Source organism: Oncorhynchus gorbuscha, unplaced genomic scaffold (assembly GCF_021184085.1).
Source record: "Oncorhynchus gorbuscha isolate QuinsamMale2020 ecotype Even-year unplaced genomic scaffold, OgorEven_v1.0 Un_scaffold_38:::fragment_2:::debris, whole genome shotgun sequence".
Lineage (NCBI taxonomy): Eukaryota > Metazoa > Chordata > Actinopteri > Salmoniformes > Salmonidae > Oncorhynchus > Oncorhynchus gorbuscha.
In genome coordinates this window covers 1-19080 of record NW_025745230.1, presented here as the reverse complement: position 1 = coordinate 19080, position 19080 = coordinate 1, and the positions used below count along the sequence as shown (strand labels likewise).

General features: G+C 44.0%; 1 protein-coding gene across 1 annotated transcript in view; it reads right to left on the bottom strand.

The window, feature by feature from the left end:
- The window catches only part of LOC124018030 (syndetin-like), a gene marked incomplete at its 5' end in the record, with an annotated part of 108068 nt that extends 90614 nt beyond the window's left edge, over window positions 1-17454 (bottom strand). Inside the window, 6 exon segments of the mRNA XM_046333282.1 lie at window positions 6651-6760; window positions 8745-8863; window positions 11521-11721; window positions 13227-13317; window positions 16729-16827; window positions 17360-17454. Of these exon segments, the coding sequence (XP_046189238.1) occupies window positions 6651-6760; window positions 8745-8863; window positions 11521-11721; window positions 13227-13317; window positions 16729-16827; window positions 17360-17454 (715 nt within the window).
- Between the last annotated feature and the right edge of the window lie 1626 nt (window positions 17455-19080).

The window sequence follows — 19080 nt, the reverse complement described above, 5'->3', positions numbered from 1 at the left end:
TGCTGTTCCCACATACTTCAGGAGGGCCACCATTGTTCCTGTTCCCAATAAAGCGAAGGTAACTGAGCTAAATAACTATCGCCCCGTTGCACTCACTTCCGTCATCATGAAGTGCTTTGAGAGTCTAGTCAAGGACCATATCACCTCCACCCTACCTGACACCCTAGACCCACTCCAATTTGCTTACCGCCCAAATAGTTCCACAGACGACGCAATCACAATCACACTACACACTGCCCTAACCCACCTGGACAAGAGGAATACCTATGTAAGAATGCTGAATGCAACGTCAACAAAACAAAGGAGATGATCGATGATCGTGGACTTCAGGAAACAGCAGAGCCCCCTAGCCACATTGACGGGACAGTAGTGGAGAAGGTGGAAAATGTTAAGCTCCTCGGCGTATACATCACGGACAAACGAAGGCGCAGCAGCGCCTCTTCAACCTCAGGAGGCTGAAGAAATTCAGCCTTTCGCCAAAAATTAGATGTCGACCGATTAAATCGGAACGGGCAATTAATTAGGGCCGATTTCAAGTTTTCATAACAATCAGTAATGGATTTTTTCTTTATTTTTTACACCTTTATTTCATCTCTATTTAACCAGGCAAGTCAGTTAAGAACAGATTGTGATTTTCAATGACGGCCTAGGAACAGTGGATTAACTGCCTCATTCAGGGGCAGAACGACAGATCTTTACCTTGTCAGCTCGGGGGATTCAATCTTGCAACCTTACAGTTAACTAGTCCAACGCTCTAACCACCTGTCTCTCATTGCACTCCACGAGGAGCCTGCCTGTTACGCAAATGCAGTAAGCCAAGGTAAGTTGCTTGCTAGCATTAAACTTATTGACTAAAAAACAATCAATCAATCATTATCACTAGTTAACTACACATGGTTGATGATATTACTAGTTTATCTAGCGTGTCCTGCGTTGCATATAATCGATACGGTGTGTATCGTTGCTCCAATGTGTACCTAACCATAAACATCAATGCCTTCCTTAAAATCAATACACAGAAGTATATATTTTTAAACCTGCAAATTTAGCTAAAAGAAATCCAGGTTAGCAGGCAATATTAAGCAGGTGAAATTGTGTCACTTCTCTTGCGTTCATTGCACGCAGAGTCAGTGTATATGCAACAGTTTGGGACGGCTAATTTGCCAGAATTTTACGTAATAATGATATAACATTGAAGATTGTGCAATGTAACAGGAATATTTAGACTAATGGATGCCACCCGTTAGATAAAATACGGAACGGTTCCGTATTTCACTGAAAGAATAAACGTCTTGTTTTCGAGATGATATATCATTAATATGGTCAAATCCGGAAACTAAGGCTTGTATTTCTGTATGTTGTTATTTTATAACTAAGTCTATGATATGATAGAGCAGTCTGACTGAGCGATGGTAGGAAGCAGCAGGCTCGTAAGCATTCATTCAAACAGCACTTTCGTGCATTTTGCCAGCAGCTCTTCGTTGTCCTTCAAGCATTGCGCTGTTTATGACTTCAGGCCTATCAACTCCCGAGATTAGGCTGGTGTAACCGATGTGAAATGGCTAGCTAGTTAGCGGGGTGCGCGCTAAAGGCGTTTCAAACGTCACTCGCTCTGAGACTTGGAGTGGTTGTTCCCCTTGCATAGCAAGGGCCGCAGCTTTTGTGGAGCAATGGGTAACGATGCTTCGAGGGTGGCGGTTGTCGATGTGTTCCTGGTTCGAGCTCAGGTAGGAGCGAGGAGAGGGACGGAAGCTATACTGTTACACTGGCAATACTAAAGTGCATATAAGAACATCCAATAGTCAAAGGTAAATGAAATGGTATAGAGAGAAATAGTCCTATAATAACTACAACTTAAAACTTCTTACCTGGGAATATTGAATACTCATGTTAAAAGGAATCACCAACTTTCAGATGTTCTCATGTTCTGAGCAAGGAACTTAAACGTTAGCTTTCTTACATGGCACATATTGCACTTTTACTTTCTTCTGCATTATTTAAACCAAATTGAACAGGTTTCAATATTTATTTGAGGCTAAATTGATTTTATTGATGTATTATATTCAGTTAAAATAAGTGTTAATTCAGTATTGTTGTAATTGTCATTATTTAAAAAAAAAATTAAATGTCCGATTAATCGGTATCGGCTTTTTTTGGCCCTTCAATAATCAGTATCGGCCGTGAAAAATCATAATCAGTCGACCTCTACCAAAAACACTCACAAACTTGTACAGATGCACAATCGAGATCATCCTGTCGGGCTGTATCACCGCCTGGTACGGCACCTGCTCTGCCCACAACCGTAAAGGCTCTCCAGAGGGTAGTGAGGTCTGCACAATGCATCACCGGGGGCAAACTACCTGCCCTCCAGGACACCTACACCACCCGATGTCACAGGAAGGCCAAAAAGATCCTCAAGGACAACAACCACCCGAGCCACTGCCTGTTCACCCCGCTATCATCCAGAAGGCGAGGTCAGTACAGGTGCATCAAAGCAGGGACCAAGAGACAGGAAAACAGGTTCTATCTCAAGGCCATCAGACTGTTAAACAGCCATCACTAACATTGAGTGGCTGCTGCCAACATACTGACTCATCTCTAGCCACTTTAATGAATGCACCAATTTGTAAGTCGCTCTGGATAAGAGCGTCTGCTAAATGACTTAAATGTAAATGTAATAATGAAAAAAATAGATGTAATAAATGTATCACTAGCCACTTTAAACAATGCCACTTTATATAATGTTTACATAACCTACATTACTCATCTATATACTGTACTCTATACCATCTACTGCATCTTGCGTATGCCGTTCGGCCATCACTCATTCATATATTTTTATGTACATATTCTTACCTTTACACTTGTGTGTAGAAGGTAGATGTGAAATTGTTAGGTTAGATTACTTGTTAGATATTACTGCATGGTCGGAACTAGAACCACAAGCATTTCACTACACTCACATTAACATCTGCTAACCATGTGTATGTGACAAATAAAATTTGATTTGGTGGTCGGACCCATCTATGTGAAACTTGCCACAATAAGGATTAGCCACAAGTGGACTTTGCAGTTAGCCTTCAAAATAAAAGTATGGCATAACTATTTGTATTAATTTGCATCAATGTCAATGACATACTTTTATTTTGAAGGCAAACCATAAAACCACATTTGTGCCTAATTGTTGTGGCTAGCTTCACAACACATAACCTGGTCTGGTCGATCCTCACAAGCCAGATGAAGCTAGCTGGCTGCTTATAATGTTAGATTTGGGCAACAGGGTTAAGTAGCTGGCTAGCTATTTATCTTCATGAACTGAAGTTCAATTTCAATAGGCGAACAACAAATGGCAACCTAGCTAATACTTACTCACAAGGATTCCTAAATCATTGCTAAGAATAATGAAAATGACTTTATTTCTACTAGTCATTGTTTTCAGGCTGGTTGTATTGGTGCTAGCTAGGTACCAAGCTAAAGCTAGCTACCCCAGAAGTTGCGGTCAAACAAAATATGCTTTATTACCAACGCGATATTATAAACACATCATTCGTGACCGGTGTTTGCTTGTTTGCAGACATTTTTTTTTTTTTACAGCTTTGACAGTTCCACTGTATCTTTTTTGACACCCAAACAGCGTTCCATAGTATGTACAGTTGAAGTTGGAAGTATACATACACTTAGGTTGGAGTCATTAAAACTCGTTTTTCAACCAATTCACAAAATTCTTGTTAACAAACTATACAGACAGATTATTTCACTTATATTTCACCGTTTCACAATTTCAGTGGGTCAGAAGTTAACATGCACTAAGTTTACTGCCTTTAAACAGCTTGGAAAATACCAGAAAATGATGTCATGGCTTTAGAAGCTTCTGATAGGCTAATAATTTGAGTCAATTAGAGGTGTACCTGAGGATTTATTTCAAGTCCTATCTTCAAACTCAGTGCCTCTTTGCATGACATCATGGGAAAATTAAAAGAAATCAGCATAGACCTCCACAAGTCTGGTTCATCCTTGGGAGCAATTTCCAAATGCCTGAAGGCAACATCTCAAGACATCAGTCAGGAAGTTAAAGCTTGGTCGCAAATGGGTCTTCCAAATGGACAATGACCCCAAGCATACTTCCAAAGTTAGAACAACAAAGTCAAGGTATTGGAGTGGCCATCACAAAACCCTGACCTCAATTCCATTTAACATTTGTGGGCAGAACTGAAAAGGTGTGCGCGAGCAAGGAGACCTACAAACCTGACTCAGTTACCCCAGCTCTGTCAGGAGGAATGGGACAAAATTCACCCAACTTATTGTGGGAAGCTTCTGGAAGGCTAACCGAAACGTTTGACCCAAGTTAAACAATTTCAAGGCAATGCTACGGAATACTAATTGAGTGTATGTAAACTTCTGACCCACTGGGAATGTGATGAAATAAATAAAAGCTGAAATAAATAATTCTCTCTGCTATTATTCTGACATTTCACAGTCTTAAAATAAAGTGTTGATCCTAACTGACCGAAGACAGGGAATTCTTACTGGAATTAATTGTCAGGAATTGTGAAAAACTGAGTTTAAATGTACTTGGCTAAGGTGTATGTAAACTTCCGACTTCAACTGTATGTCGTGAAGCTAATATCAGTGACGCTATTACTGAGTAACTCCGGTAGGGCAACGTCTGAAAAATAGGGCACTTGGTACCATTATACATTTCAGGAGAGTCAGCAAAACTAGTGCTCTCTATATGTGCTCTGGGTCATTAGACACCATTAGACATGCACTTGTCTGGGGAGTGGACATGACTGTTTATATTTGTAACGGTGTTATGGCCTAATATGTACTGTTGCTATGATTACACATTTTGGGACTTTACCAGAACATGGGTGTCCCTTTCAGAGGAGTTAACAGGATGACAAGTCTGGTTATTTCTGTAAAGTTGCTGTTGCTTTGGTCCAACATTCATGCACCTGTCTTAAGGAGAGTACCTGTCTGTATTGTTAAACTATCGGTGAGGCTCTACAGTTTACATTCCCTAATATGAAGCCAAACTAAACTCAGTGCAAGGCAATAAGATAACGGTGGCTAAATGCCAGAGGGGATGAGTCATTAAGAGGAGTTACTATGGGTGTGACATAAGGAGGAAAAATGTATAAGAAGTATGTGCCAAGACTGGAAAGTAGTTTTCATGAACGAGCTCGGCTTTTATTATGTTGTAATAAAAGTCTATTTGAACTCACAGACTCCGGTATTTGAGAAATATGATTGACTGAATATTTCCAAGATAGTACCGGTGCTCAACCAGTCAGCTAAAGCCAACATCACCCACGACAGAGAACGGTTGATTGTCAAGGGCAATGAATTCCATTATCTTGGCTTTAATGGATTTCGCCATTGAGTTGTCTCGCTGAAATGTTCTTACTCTTTCAAATGACTGCTCGACTTGTTGACTGCTCGATCCACACAGCAGAGATTGTGGGCTAAGTCAGGAATGCTGTGTTGCACTGTGTAGTGCAACATTTTACTTGGCGTCATTACGTCCTGTTATATGAGTGTGCACGGTAGCTATGACATTGGTTTTTAACATTGGCGTTAAACTTGTGATCAGAATGCCAAACATTTGACAGGATGTTTCACATCAGCACTGCACCAAATGAAAACACAAGTAGAATGTGATGAAACGACTGACTTAATCTATTTTATATTCCGACCTCTATAATATCTCCTGGAACGTAAAGGGTATCAACCGCTCATCATATCCAACTAAAGCAGGCAACATTGGAGCTGGGGTAACATTAGGTCCCATGGACTCCCATAGTAATGTAATCTCTGATGTTTGAAGTCAATCATAATGGAATAGTATCCTTGAGAGAGGGGGGGTTATAATAATAATCTGCCTTGCCAATGGAGCATTTACATGTACTCTGAGGGGATGGAATTTAATTTGAGAAAATGTTCATAAAAACTAACAGCTACAAAGCACAGGGCTGTAACAAAGTTACCATTGAATCAGAACTGATGAAACAGCCATTCGACTTTGAGCTTAGACCGGCACTTTGTCACTTTATCTTTCAGTGAATGCTACAGTACAACCCAGATGAGGATTTATTTTATTTGACTTACTATGTTTTAAAGTATACATGTACTATTATGCATCTGAAATGCTGTTGATTGAATCAAATGTACCACATTGTAAGTGAACTGCGCTGGTCATTCAGAAAGTCGTTTAATACCTTTGACAAATTTGAGATTTCTTTAACTAGCATCCTTAACTACCTTGCTTATCATAATTACATTTCTTCTTCTCCGATTAAAATAAATCAAAAGGAGGGGTTTCAATTTGCGAAGGAAGCCAATTTGACGGCTCGGGCCCAGACACATCACAACTGACGTCAAACAGATGTTTAAATTGCGCTTAAAGAAATGAAATGTCAAAGGAGTTCGAAGGGGATACCACAGGCAGGTAGCAGGATGGCAGGTAGCCTTGGGAACAGGGTCCTGGATCCTCACATTCTTAATGTGCATTTAGCTTGTTAATTGGTGCCATTATAAAGGTCTCTGCGGCGAGACAGGGGTCACCACCATCATCACTTAGTGTATTGGAAGCTTCTGGGAGGTGAAAGGAGAGGAACAGAGGAGAGGAGCAGAAGGAAAAGATTACTCACCGACCAGTCGGATCACGTTGAGGGTTGTGTTGGTCAGGATGGGAGCGTTGGAGCCTTTGTTTAGGCTGTAGTCGGACTTCTTCCTGCTGCGCAGGGTCTCCCTTGATGCACTGATTAGGGAGAGAGGAGAGGCGTGTGGGCGCGACAACAAGGCCAATGCTTGCAGGTCAGGCGGGCCAGACAAGAAACTAAATGATGACATGGTGATGTTCAAGACAGCGGTTCAGTTTCATAACCCAGGCTTGGTGATAACCATGGCTCGGTGCTTGAGCCCAAACACAGACAGTTGTACAGGTTCATAACCCTGTGGTTCAGTGGTTGAGCCCAGACACAGACAGCTGGTCAGGTTCATAACCCTAAAGCTTGTTGCTTGAGCCCAGACATTCATTCATAAAATATTTTTAATTGATCAATTCAGTGGCGTGACACAAGAGAGGGGCCAAAGACACAGCTAAAACGACACCAGGGTTGGGGGGTGGTGAACCGCTAATCTTACAAAACCTGCCCTCCGACTAACGATTAAACATCTACCACCATTCATTAGTACATCTCTAGTTCCTGGACCTAGATGTCAACTTCCTGCAGCGCTTCAATTAGCCAGTGATTCCCTCTGAAAGATTGGGAAATGAGCATGTTAGAGGCTTAGCTCAGTACAACACACCGGGGTGAATGCAGACTCTGCAGGCACCATGTACATTATTGTATTTATTAAGGATCCACATTAGCTTGTGCAGCATGAAGTTAACCCAAGGCTCTCACCATACAGATGTAGGATCTTACCCTGTTGCAGGAGAACTTTGGATTTGAGGTTTAAAAAGGCTTTTGAAGTTTGTGATTTCCACTTTGAAATTACAGACTTGATTTTCCCTTACAAAAAAATCTATCAACCCCCACAAAAATGTATATGAATTATTATCCACATAATTCACATTTCCTGTAGCTGCAGGATTATTCTCCTGCTCCGCTGTAGCAAACTGGCTCAAATTAAGATCCTACATCTGTACAACATGCATGGAAATCAATAAGTGTGTCATGTCTATGTACATTATCAATTCATTACTTCCTACATCCAACATCCATTCCTAATGAAGAGCTGTTGAATAAGTAAACAATGTGGTTTTTGCACTCTGCTGCACATCTGGCAATATCACACAATTAGCTGCCGTATCGTAGCACATAGTCCACATACACAGTTTACACACTGATTTACTGCAGAAAGAATCTCCCCTCTACTTCGTTAGCAAGAGAACAATGTGTGTGTGTGTGTGTGTGCGTGCATGAACAATGAAAGAGGGGCATTATACATTCATAACTCCGTGAAACCATGATGAGCCTTGCTAATTGTGATTGTGATTTACGACACACATCACACCAGTTTAGGAAGAGGCCTTAAATAATAACCTCAAAAATGCCGCTACTAAAATGGTGACAATTTGCATAAGATAAAACTAAAGCGCCCACGAGTAGCTCTTCCAGTGGAAGGAACAGTCATGTATTTTAATCATCTGTTACAAAACGGCTTCATTCAAACACTTGAAATACTATAGAAGATGAAGATTTAAGAACACATTCACATGGGTATAAACTGCCTCCTTCAGTGTGTTAATTCGTCCTAATTTCTCCACCAAAGAGGGATAATGATTGCCTGTGTGTTTATCATGGGATTCGAGTGTTAATCAGTGAGGGGAGGGTAAAACAATTGTTCATTATGTAGAAAAGGGACTTCATGCAAATGTGCCAACATTGATGGGTTATGTAGGAGTGAGCAGCTACACATCTCTGATTCTAAATATGTAGCCAATACATTCATTTTAATCGCAGACGTTTCAACAATACACAGAGAAAAACAATTACAATTGTTTTTTTCCTCAGTGTAGTGTTGAAATGGCTGCAATTAAAAGTAATGCATTGGCTACATATTTAGAATAACCGCCTCAGAGATGTGTAGCTGCTCACTCCTACATTATGTAAATAGTGTACGCATCTTTCCAATTATAGTTGTTCATTATACATTAACTACTGGCATAGTACTTGAGAACTTGACCAGTGAGGTCACGGGGTATGACATCATCACGTCGTGACTTTTGAACTGACCTCTTGAGAGGGACGTCTCCGGTCTGCTCGTCCACGTAGTCCTGCTTGAGTTCATCAGGGACGTCACTGTCGCTGTCATAGTCCTGGTACACACACTTCTCCAGCTCATCGGACTCATACTGCAGAGGGGAAGAATAGTAACAATATCCTTCAAATATGGCCATTTAGAAAGGTTTTTATATAATAAAAATTTCAGATGCTTTTATCACTGTGGTAGTCCTGGTATACTTCTCCAACTCAGACTCACAACGTAGAGGGGAAATAACAGTAACAATATGGTCATTCAGAAGCTTTTATCACTGTGGTAGTCCTGGTATACTTCTCCAACTCATCAGACTCACAACGTAGGTGGGAAATAACAGTAACAATATGGTCATTCAGAAGCTTTTATCACTGTGGTAGTCCTGGTATACTTCTCCAACTCATCAGACTCACAACGTAGAGGGGAAATAACAGTAACAATATGGTCATTCAGATGGTTTTATCACTGTGGTAGTCCTGGTATACTTCTCCAACTCATCACTCACAACGTAGAGGGGAAATAACAGTAACAATATGGTCATTCAGAAAAGAGGTATAAATGATGAAAAGTTGTATTTGAATAAAACCCACAACTCTGGTGTTGCACTGCAGCGCCATGCTCAAACCAACTGAGCCATTGAAAGGGAAGGGTGAACTGCTTAGAATGGGACTAGAGTGACAGGTTTGGGGGCTCCTAGAGACACCCACAATACTCTACCAGTAACAACACCTTTCCCTTAAAACAGTTCAGTTCCCTTAAAACAGTTCAGTTCCCTTAAAACAGTTCAGTTCCCTTAAAACAGTTCAGTTCCCTTAAAACAGTTCAGTTCCCTTAATAAACAGTTCAGTTCCCTTAATAAACAGTTCAGACAAGTTCCCCTTAATAAACAGTTCAGACAAGTTCCCCTTAATAAACAGTTCAGACAAGTTCCCCTTAATAAACAGTTTAGTTAGGACTCAATACAACACGATGAGAATATCTTATTGTTCTCTTCTCTCAGCTGAAATAACAGCAACTGGTAATGTCAGGTAATTGAAATGCCATTGTGAAAATATAAAGCTGAGAGTGAATCCTATAAGGTATACAGCTCTCTCTCTCTATGGTGGGAATAACATGTTGGCACAATATTGCTGTTCTCCTGATGTAGAAAGAGAACAAGTAGAATAGGTGGTGAGGCAGATAGCAGCTTGTGTAAACTCACTTTCTCAATTTGATCCCAATCTAGCGGGAAATAATGCTTCCGATTGAGCTCTATCAGTTCATATTGAAAACAAGTTTCAGGCTATGAATACGCATTAACAAGAAAATAACCATTTTGGATTTGACTAATCCCTTTTGATAAGATGTTTTTTCTCCTCAAGGTACATTGGTATTAGAATGAAGACAAAAACAAACAAAGGGTTGATTGTAATGGCAGAACAAAACCAACTGGTAACGGAAACCCAACAGATAATAGCTTTATACAGAGGTGTTGAAATGTAACAACTCCAGTCCACTTGTACGCAAGAACATTCCCATAAAAGCTTCTCTTCATAAAAGTTAGCCTATTCGTTCATTAATATCAGCGTGCTACCACTCAAGATAAGAGTTCTCCAAACACCCAACGCCCCTATAAAATGTACCCATTATTTTTCATTACATCATCAGCTCATATTAAATATCATTAAATGTCAGGCGCACAAAAGCATTAAGCGCCACTGCGGCGGGTGTTAATTCAGGCGCGACGGTTAAGGGGACTATAAACCACTTAACGTCCCCAAATGATTATGTGCGACTTAAATCACTGCTATAATGCCTGGTGACATCTGATGGAAAGGCAGCAGGCGTTATGGAGAAGGATCAGTGGATGGTGATAGAACGTTTTGCTGGAGAGACGCAACAGAACTCTAAAGTACATACTGGACTAGCCATACTGAGTATAATGGACAACGGACACTAACAAATGATTGTGGCAGAGAGAGAGTTATGGAGTATTCCACCGTAACTTACCCCTATCAACACAACAGCTGGTGCTCACATACTATTATATTCCGCATCACAAAAAGTATACAGAATATGGGTCCCAGTGCTTCTCCTGTATTGTGTAATAGGTAACAACCACGAGACTTATAACTATATAAGTCTCGTATTCATGCATTTTGGAGGTTGGTCCGGTTTGATTATTTAAAAAAGGGGGTTTAAATTTTCATAATTAAAGAAAAATATTAAATGCTCTATGCGTTCTATCCCTCAATAACACATTATTCAGTCTTTTTTACATAGCAAGCGTAAGAGAAACAGACCAGCGCAGTGGATTAAGGTCATTGTAGTTAATTACCACATTTTCTACGATAAACTACGTAGAATATTGGCCTGTTGGAAACTACAACTCCCTACTAGATCGCACAGTTCGGGCTTGATCTAATTTATCTCTTGAGAAACTGCGCAATGTGTGCATTGAGCGCACAGAAAGAAAAAAATTATTGAACTGATATAGGTCAATTAGGTGTTTAAGTGTTTAAAAACAAAAAAATAACCGAAACGTTGGTAAATTGCTCAGCACTACTTATAATATAACATATGTACAATATAACACCTCTGTTATAAGCATGTAAAAAGTGCACGTGGGTAAGTGTGTAATCCAAAGGTACTCCATACCCCGTTGGAAGCCGATCACCTGCATCTCATGATCTGAATACCGACTACAGGACTGGTATCTATAAACCTGTAATACATCTGTAATGACCATGTAATATAACGCAAGGCACTGCCTACCCCGTTGGAGGCCAGTACGTCCTCAGTCTCCTCATCTTTGTTGTCGATGTGCCTCTCAAAGGGGTTCCCCTCCTGACTGAAGTGCTGAAACAGAGACAGGACTTCCTGGTCCTTGCTGGACAACACCTGGTCCTGACTGGACAACACCTGTCTACTGGGAGACACTGAAGGGGACCGGCTCTGGCCCATGAACTTAAACTCCTGCAGAGAGAGAGATACACTTACAGTGAATAGAGAGACATGCAAAGAGTGAATACAGGGTGAGGCTTAGCTACAATGAATTACCATTGATCACAAAGAAGGAGTCAATGGAGGAAAAAAAATACACCAAGAAATGACTATCGAGCATATTTTTTATATTGTACAGGTATAATGGAGTTACTGCTCGCGTTGCTATAACAAAACATCTTGGATACTGTCAAAGAGAACAAATAAAAGACTGGGATATGGGAAAAGATGGAAACCCGAGCATCATCTTTGCCAGCGGCAGAACAGAGGCTTGAACCAGTTTACTGCCTGCCTCTACATAAGTCACACAACAGAGACTCCCCAGCCAGAATTATACCTACCACTTCCATATTGTGTTTGTTAGATACCCAAGCCATGAATCTTACCATGAGATGCTAGCGGGACACTGGCTGCCCTGAGGGGAACCTGGTAGGAGGCTGGCTAGATCATTCATTCCAAACTGCTTGTGAGCGAATAGGAACGGCATAGACAAAGAAACAATCCCATACGCCTGCTGACGCTGCATGTTTCAAATGTAGATTACATTATAGAACACGTTTTCTGTACAACTTTCCTCTGTACATAAAAACCCTAAACTGCATTGATTACAGGCTTGACAGAAGTTCCCCATTTATAAGTTCAACCTCTCCAGTTGAAAACACTTGGTAATAACATCTCTAGGGAAAGGTGGTTAGGCTACACGTGAGCTAATACCACTTCTTGGATTCATATCCCACAAGAACACACAATCACATTGGCTTGCATCCCAAGTGGCACACTCATCTCTATATAGTGGATTACTTTTAAGCAGGGCACATAATGCTCTGGTCAAATGTAGTACACTACATAGGGAATAGGATGCCATTTGGGTCTCAGCCATGGTTTAGAGGATCCTGTCACAATACCATTCCCTCTGTCTGGAGTTCCTTTAACAAATCTCTCCTCTCCTTTTCAACAGCGAAACAAAGGCTTAGCCTCAATTACTCTCAAATGACAGTTTAGCATGGGAAGGCCATTAAGATGCCTATTCTTCATACGATAATGGAGAGGGAAGTCGAATATGCTAATGCTGCAGGGTACAGTGGGAGGATGGTTGTGAGGGAATCTGCTTCCACCACAGGGTGCTAGCCCGGGAGAGATGGCCATATCACAACATCAGAGGTTGTTTCTTAAAGTTTCCTTGATGTCTGCTGGCAATCAAGAAATGTAAGAGTTTCAAGTCATCTCTCCACTCTATTTAATAGACATTCCCGTTTTGCAATTCTTTATTCAAGGTTTTCATATTGATGTCATGTTTGACATGTCCAGGGACATTGTACATACAGCTTTAACTCTGTCTTCACCTCTGTCCCCCCCCCACACCCCCGCTGACAGCTAGGACCACTATGATTCATATCCATATGTAAATGCCATGCCTACGATGAGTCTACAGCACATCACTTCTCTGAGGCTCCTTGGCTCCTAACTGTCTTACTCACATGGAGCTGAGCGATGTTGAAGTTGGACTTGACAGGACACAGTTCCCACGTCTCATTTTCCAGAAACATCCGCAACTCCTCCAGGCGTGTCCTGGGGGGCATAGAGAAAGAAAAGGGTGGAGGAAAAGAAAAGAAACAAGACGAAGAGAAGTCAGCGTTTGCCGATTAACGACCGTTGCCATTTACTTTCAAGCACAAGAGCTCTTGTTCTCCCAGAGTCCCAGATGAAATGTGTGGATACAAACAGAGATATGTGACGGTAGGTATGGAGGGCTGTTTGTTGAGGGAGAAAAGACCGTCCATACACTGCTATGATCATCACCCCCCGCTTGCGAACCACCACACTCGCCGGCTCTCTTTTAGGGGTCAATATCATTTCATCCACAGGAAATGTCAGTATAAACATCAAACATTACAGAGTCCCGGTCCCTCAGCTTACAGGTGTTTGAATAAATGTCCCAACACACAGTACGTCCCAACACACAGTAGGTCCCAACACACAGTACGTCCCAACACACAGTACGTCCCAACACACAGTACGTCCCAACACACAGTACGTCCCAACACACAGTACGTCCCAACACCGGTCAGTCATATCAGGTACAGGTACGATGTGGAGGCTATTTTCAGGGGGTACCGGTACAGAGTCAATGTGGAGGCTATATACAGGGGGTACCGGTACAGAGTCAATGTGGAGACTATATACAGGGGGTACCGGTACAGAGTCAATGTGGAAGCTATTTTCAGGGGGTACCGGTACAGAGTCAATGTGGAGGCTATATACAGGGGGTACCGGTACAGAGTCAATGTGGAGGCTATATACAGGGGGTACCGGTACAGAGTCAATGTGGAGGCTATTTTCAGGGGGTACCGGTACAGAGTCAATGTGGAGGCTATATACAGGGGGTACCGGTACAGAGTCAATGTGGAGACTATACAGGGGGTACCAGTACAGAGTCAATGTGGAGGCTATTTTCAGGGGGTACCGGTACAGAGTCAATGTGGAGGCTATATACAGGGGGTACCGGTACAGAGTCAATGTGGAGACCATATACAGGGGGTACCGGTACAGAGTCAATGTGCAGGGGCACCGGTTAGTCGAGGTAATATGTACATGTAGGTAGAGTTAAAGTGACTATAAATAGATAATAACAGAAAGTAGCAGTGGTGTAAAATAGGAGGTCAATGTAAATAGTCTGATTAGTTTGATTAGATGTTCAGGAGTCTTATGGCTTGGTGGTACAAGCTGTTTAGAAGCCTCTTGTACCTTGACTTGGTGCTCCGGTACCCTTTGCCGTGTGGTAGCAGAGAGAACAGTCTATGACTAGGGTGGCTGGAGTCTGACAATTTTTAGGGCCTTCCTCTGACACTGCCTGGTTTAGAGTTCTTGGATGGCAGGAAGCTTGGCCCTAGTGATGTACTGGGCCGTACGCACTACCCTCTGTAGTGCCTTGCGGTCGGAGGCCGAGCAGTTGCCATACAAGGCAGTGATGCTCTCGATGGTGCGGCTGTAAAACCTTTTAAGGATCTGAGGACCCATGCCAAATCTTTTCAGTCTCCTGAGGGGGAAAAGGTTTTTGCCGTGTCCTCTTCACAACTGTAATGGTGTGCCTGGGCCATGTTAGTTTGTTAGTGATGTGGACACTTGAACCTCTCAACCTGCTACACTGTCAATGAGAATGAGGGTGTGCTCGGTCCTCCTTTTCCTGTAGTCCACAATCATCTCCTTTGTCTTGATCATGTTGAGGGAGAGGTTGTTGTCCTGGTACCACACTCTCTGACCTCCTCCCTATAGATTGTCTCATCGATGTCGGTGAATAGGCCTATCACTATTGTGTCGTCTGCAAACTTAATGATGGTGTTGGAGTAGAGCCTGGCCGTGCAGTCATGAGTGAACAGGGAGTACAGGAGGGGACTGAGCACGCACCCCTGAGTGGCCCATGTGTTGACGATCAGCATGGCGGATGTGTTGTTACCTACCCTCACCACCTGGGGATGGCACGTCAGGAAGTCCAGTATCCAGATGCAAAGTGAGGCATTTAGTCCCAGGTCCTAAGCTTATTGATGAGCTTTGAGGGCACTAGGGTGTTGAACGCTGAGCTGTAGTCAATGAATAGCATTCTCACATAGGTGTTCCTTTTGTCCAGGTGGGAAAGACCAGTGTGGAGTGCAATAGAGATTGCATCATCTGTGGATCTGTTGGGGTGGTATGCAAATTGGAGTGGGTCTAGGGTTTCTGTGATAATGGTGTTGATGTGAGGCATGACCAGCCTTTCAAAGCACTTCATGGCTACAGACTTGAGTCTGTAGTCATTTAAGAAGGTTAACTTAGTGTTCTTGGGCACAGGGACTATGGTAGTCTGCTTAAAACTTGTTGGTATTACAGACTCGGACAGGGAGAGGTTGAAAATGTCAGTGAAGACACTTGCCAGTTGGCTAGCGCATGCTCGCAGTACACGTCCTGGTAATCTGTCTGGCCCTGCGGCCTTGTGAATGTTGACCTGTTTAAAGGTATTTTATTGGCTGTGGAGAGCGTGATCACACAGTCGCCCTGAACAGCTGGTGCTCTCATGCATGTTTCAGTGTTATTTGCCTGTAGTTTAGCTTGTCTGGTAGGCTCGTGTCACTGGGCAGCTCTTGGCTATGCTTCTATAATGGTTTGCAAGCCATGCCACATTCAACGAGCGGAATAAGTGATTTAGTATTTAAGCACACCCAGAGGAGGAGGAGTGCAGTTGGTGCATGTGACAGAGCAGATATCTGGACAAAGTTTCAGTTGAATCATTTTAACAGTTCTGTGGTCAATTCAGGGGAGATAAAAACTAGCTACAATGTAAGTTGCACCTCTATGCCCAGGGGGCACAATATAAATGTTAATGTCAAAATGTGTTAATGCAGCCAGTGCGACATAATGAAGGCCCACACAGTTTGCTGACGAGTAATGGCTTCGTGGCTGCATCCTAAGTTGTTGAGTATTCAGACAGAATGTGAAAATGATGCTTAGGGAGCGGAGGGCGAGCAGGGGCTTGGTGGTAGAGTGTCTTAGTGTTGCTAACAGGGACAATGGGATCAAAGCAGAGTTGGCCACTGTCTCTGCCAATGTTGCTCTTCTCCTGTGTTGCTCCCACATTCCTCTGTCTCTCTTTGTCTCTCTTTATCTCATCAGTCTCTCAACCCCTGTCTCACACTCGTATTCTCTCTCCACCTACCCCCTACTTACATGTTCTTTTTCTCTCTGATCACTATTTCTGTCAGTATACTGCTATTTATCATCTATAACACCTGACAGGTAAACACACAACTGAGCAGTGCAGACATCTTCTGATATAATGCATTCATTTACAATTATATCCACTTATATTCAGGTTGGGGAGAACAATAATGATGTAAACAGACCATTGCTTTCCTGTGCAGATGGTGCAAACACACGTATCCAACCAGGAAAAAAATCTTACAACCTGGGTAAACATTCGCTAGCTAGGGCTATAGGCAAGGACCTCACCTGTGGTAGTTCTTGAAGTAGTTTACGCTCTGACGTTTGATGGATTCCTGCAGCAACTCTGAGTTACTGCCGCAGAACTCCTCCCCCACTTGCATCAGCCTGTGTGTGTGTGTGATTTACAGAGACACAGAAACAGAAAGTATGGGGAGAGAAAGGAGGAACAATGTGCCAAATGAGATCGAAAGAACACAAATGCGAGGGATTTTTTATTTATTCACCAGTAGTTCAAGTTCCCTAATTAACCCCATAGAGTTACTTCACAGCCATGTGGCCCTGAGACTGATCCCTGAGGAACCCCTATTCTCTCTCCCCACTGACCTGTAAGGACACAGCTGACCCAGAAACCCGATTCCTTAATTGACAAGCTTGTAAAGAGACTGATTACAACCCTGTTCTGTTGGCAGAACAAGCAGATTCATTGATGCCCACATAACTCCCTCCGCTTTGGTGGTTGTTCATTTAAAACAAGGGGTTTCACATGGACTGGGGGACAGAGGGAGAGCTTGAGGTTTCGATCCCCTGTCGTTCAAACCAATTAGTGCTAATGAGGATGTGGCCGTAGAAATATAATTACTAGAACGGGTATTCCCATTCAATTCTATTAATTATATTTCCATGTAGGCGTCATTACCTGCTGATAACATCCAAGACCACGATGAAGTCGTCATATTTGAAGTTAGACATGTCTGTACCAAGCAGATAGGCTTTCACTTTTAGCTGGACTTCCTGTAGGAAGAGAAGGGGAGGAAGATTTGACAATATTAAAGATTAAACTCATCTCCAGAGACTTTGTGGGTGAAGAGAATACTTGTTAGAGAGATGTGGAGGGGCGAGAAAGGGCGAGATGTGGGGGCGAGAGAGAGAGGCGAGATGTGGGGGGCGAGAGAGAGAGAGCGAGATGTGGGGGCGAGAGAGAGAGAGCGAGATGTGGGGGGGGCGAGAGAGAGCGAGCGAGATGGGGGGCGAGAGAGAGCGAGATGTGGGGGCGAGAGAGAGCGAGAGAGAGCGAGAGAGAGCGAGATGTGGGGGGCGAGAGAGAGCGAGATGTGGGGGGCGAGAGAGAGCGAGATGTGGGGGGGGGCGAGAGAGAGCGAGATGTGGGGGGCGAGAGAGAGAGCGAGATGTGGGGGGGAGAGAGAGAGCGAGATGTGGGGGGCGAGAGAGAGCGCGAGATGTGGGGGCGAGAGAGAGAGCGAGATGTGGGGGGCGAGAGAGAGAGCGAGATGTGGGGGGCGAGAGAGAGCGAGATGTGGGGGGGGGAGAGAGAGCGAAATGTGGGGGGCGAGAGAGAGCGAAATGTGGGGAGCGAGAGAGAAGAGAGGGAGGGAGCGAGCGAGAAAGAGGGAGGGAGCGAAGAAGAGAGGGAGGGAGCGAGAGAGAGAGAGAGAGCGAGTGGAGGGGAGAAGAGAGGGAGGGAGAGAGAGAAGAGAGGTGGGGGGGAGCGAGAGAGAAGAGAGGGAGGGAGGGCGAGAGAGAGAAGAGATGGAGGGGGAGCGAGAGAGAAGAGAGGGAGGGGGAGCGAGAGAGAGAGAGAGGGAGGTGGGGCGAGAGAGAAGCGAGATGTGGGGCGAGAAGAGAGAGAGAGAGATGGAGGGCGAGAGAGAGCGAGATGGAGGGAAGGGAGCGAGAGAGAGCGCGAGGTGGGAGGGAGCGAGAAGAGAGGGAGAGGGAGGAGAGAGAGAGGGAGGGAGGGAGGAGCGAGAAGAGGGGAGGGAGGGAGCGAGAAGAGAGGGAGGGAGCGAGAGAGAAGAGGGAGGGAGGGAGCGAGAGAGAAGAGAGGGAGGAGGAGCGAGGGAGCGAGAGAGAAGAGAGGGAGGGAGGGAGCGAGAGAGAGAGAGGGAGGGAGGGAGCGAGAGAGAAGAGAGGGAGGGAGGGAGCGAGAGAGAAGAGAGGGAGGGAGGAGAGAGAGAGAAGAGAGGGAGGGAGGGAGCGAGAGAGAGAGAAGAGAGGGAGGGAGGGAGCGAGAGAGAGAGAAGAGGGAGGGAGGGAGGAGAGGAGAGCGAGAGAGAGAAGAAGAGGGAGGGAGGGAGCGAGAGAGAAGAGAGGGAGGGAGGGAGCGAGAGAGAGAGAGAGAGGGAGGGAGAGGAGAGAGAGAGAAGAGAGGAGAGAGAAGAGAGGGAGGGAGCGAGAGAGAGAGAGAGGGAGGGAGGGAGCGAGAGAGAAGAAGAGGGGAGGGAGGGAGCGAGAGAGAAGAGAGGGAGGGAGGAGCGAGAGAGAAGAGAGGAGGGAGCGAGAGAGAAGAGAGGGAGGGAGGGAGAGAGAGAGAAGAGAGGGAGGGAGGGAGCGAGAGAGAAGAGAGAGGGAGGGAGCGAGAGAGGGGAGAGGAAGAGAGGAGGGAGGGAGCGAGAGAGA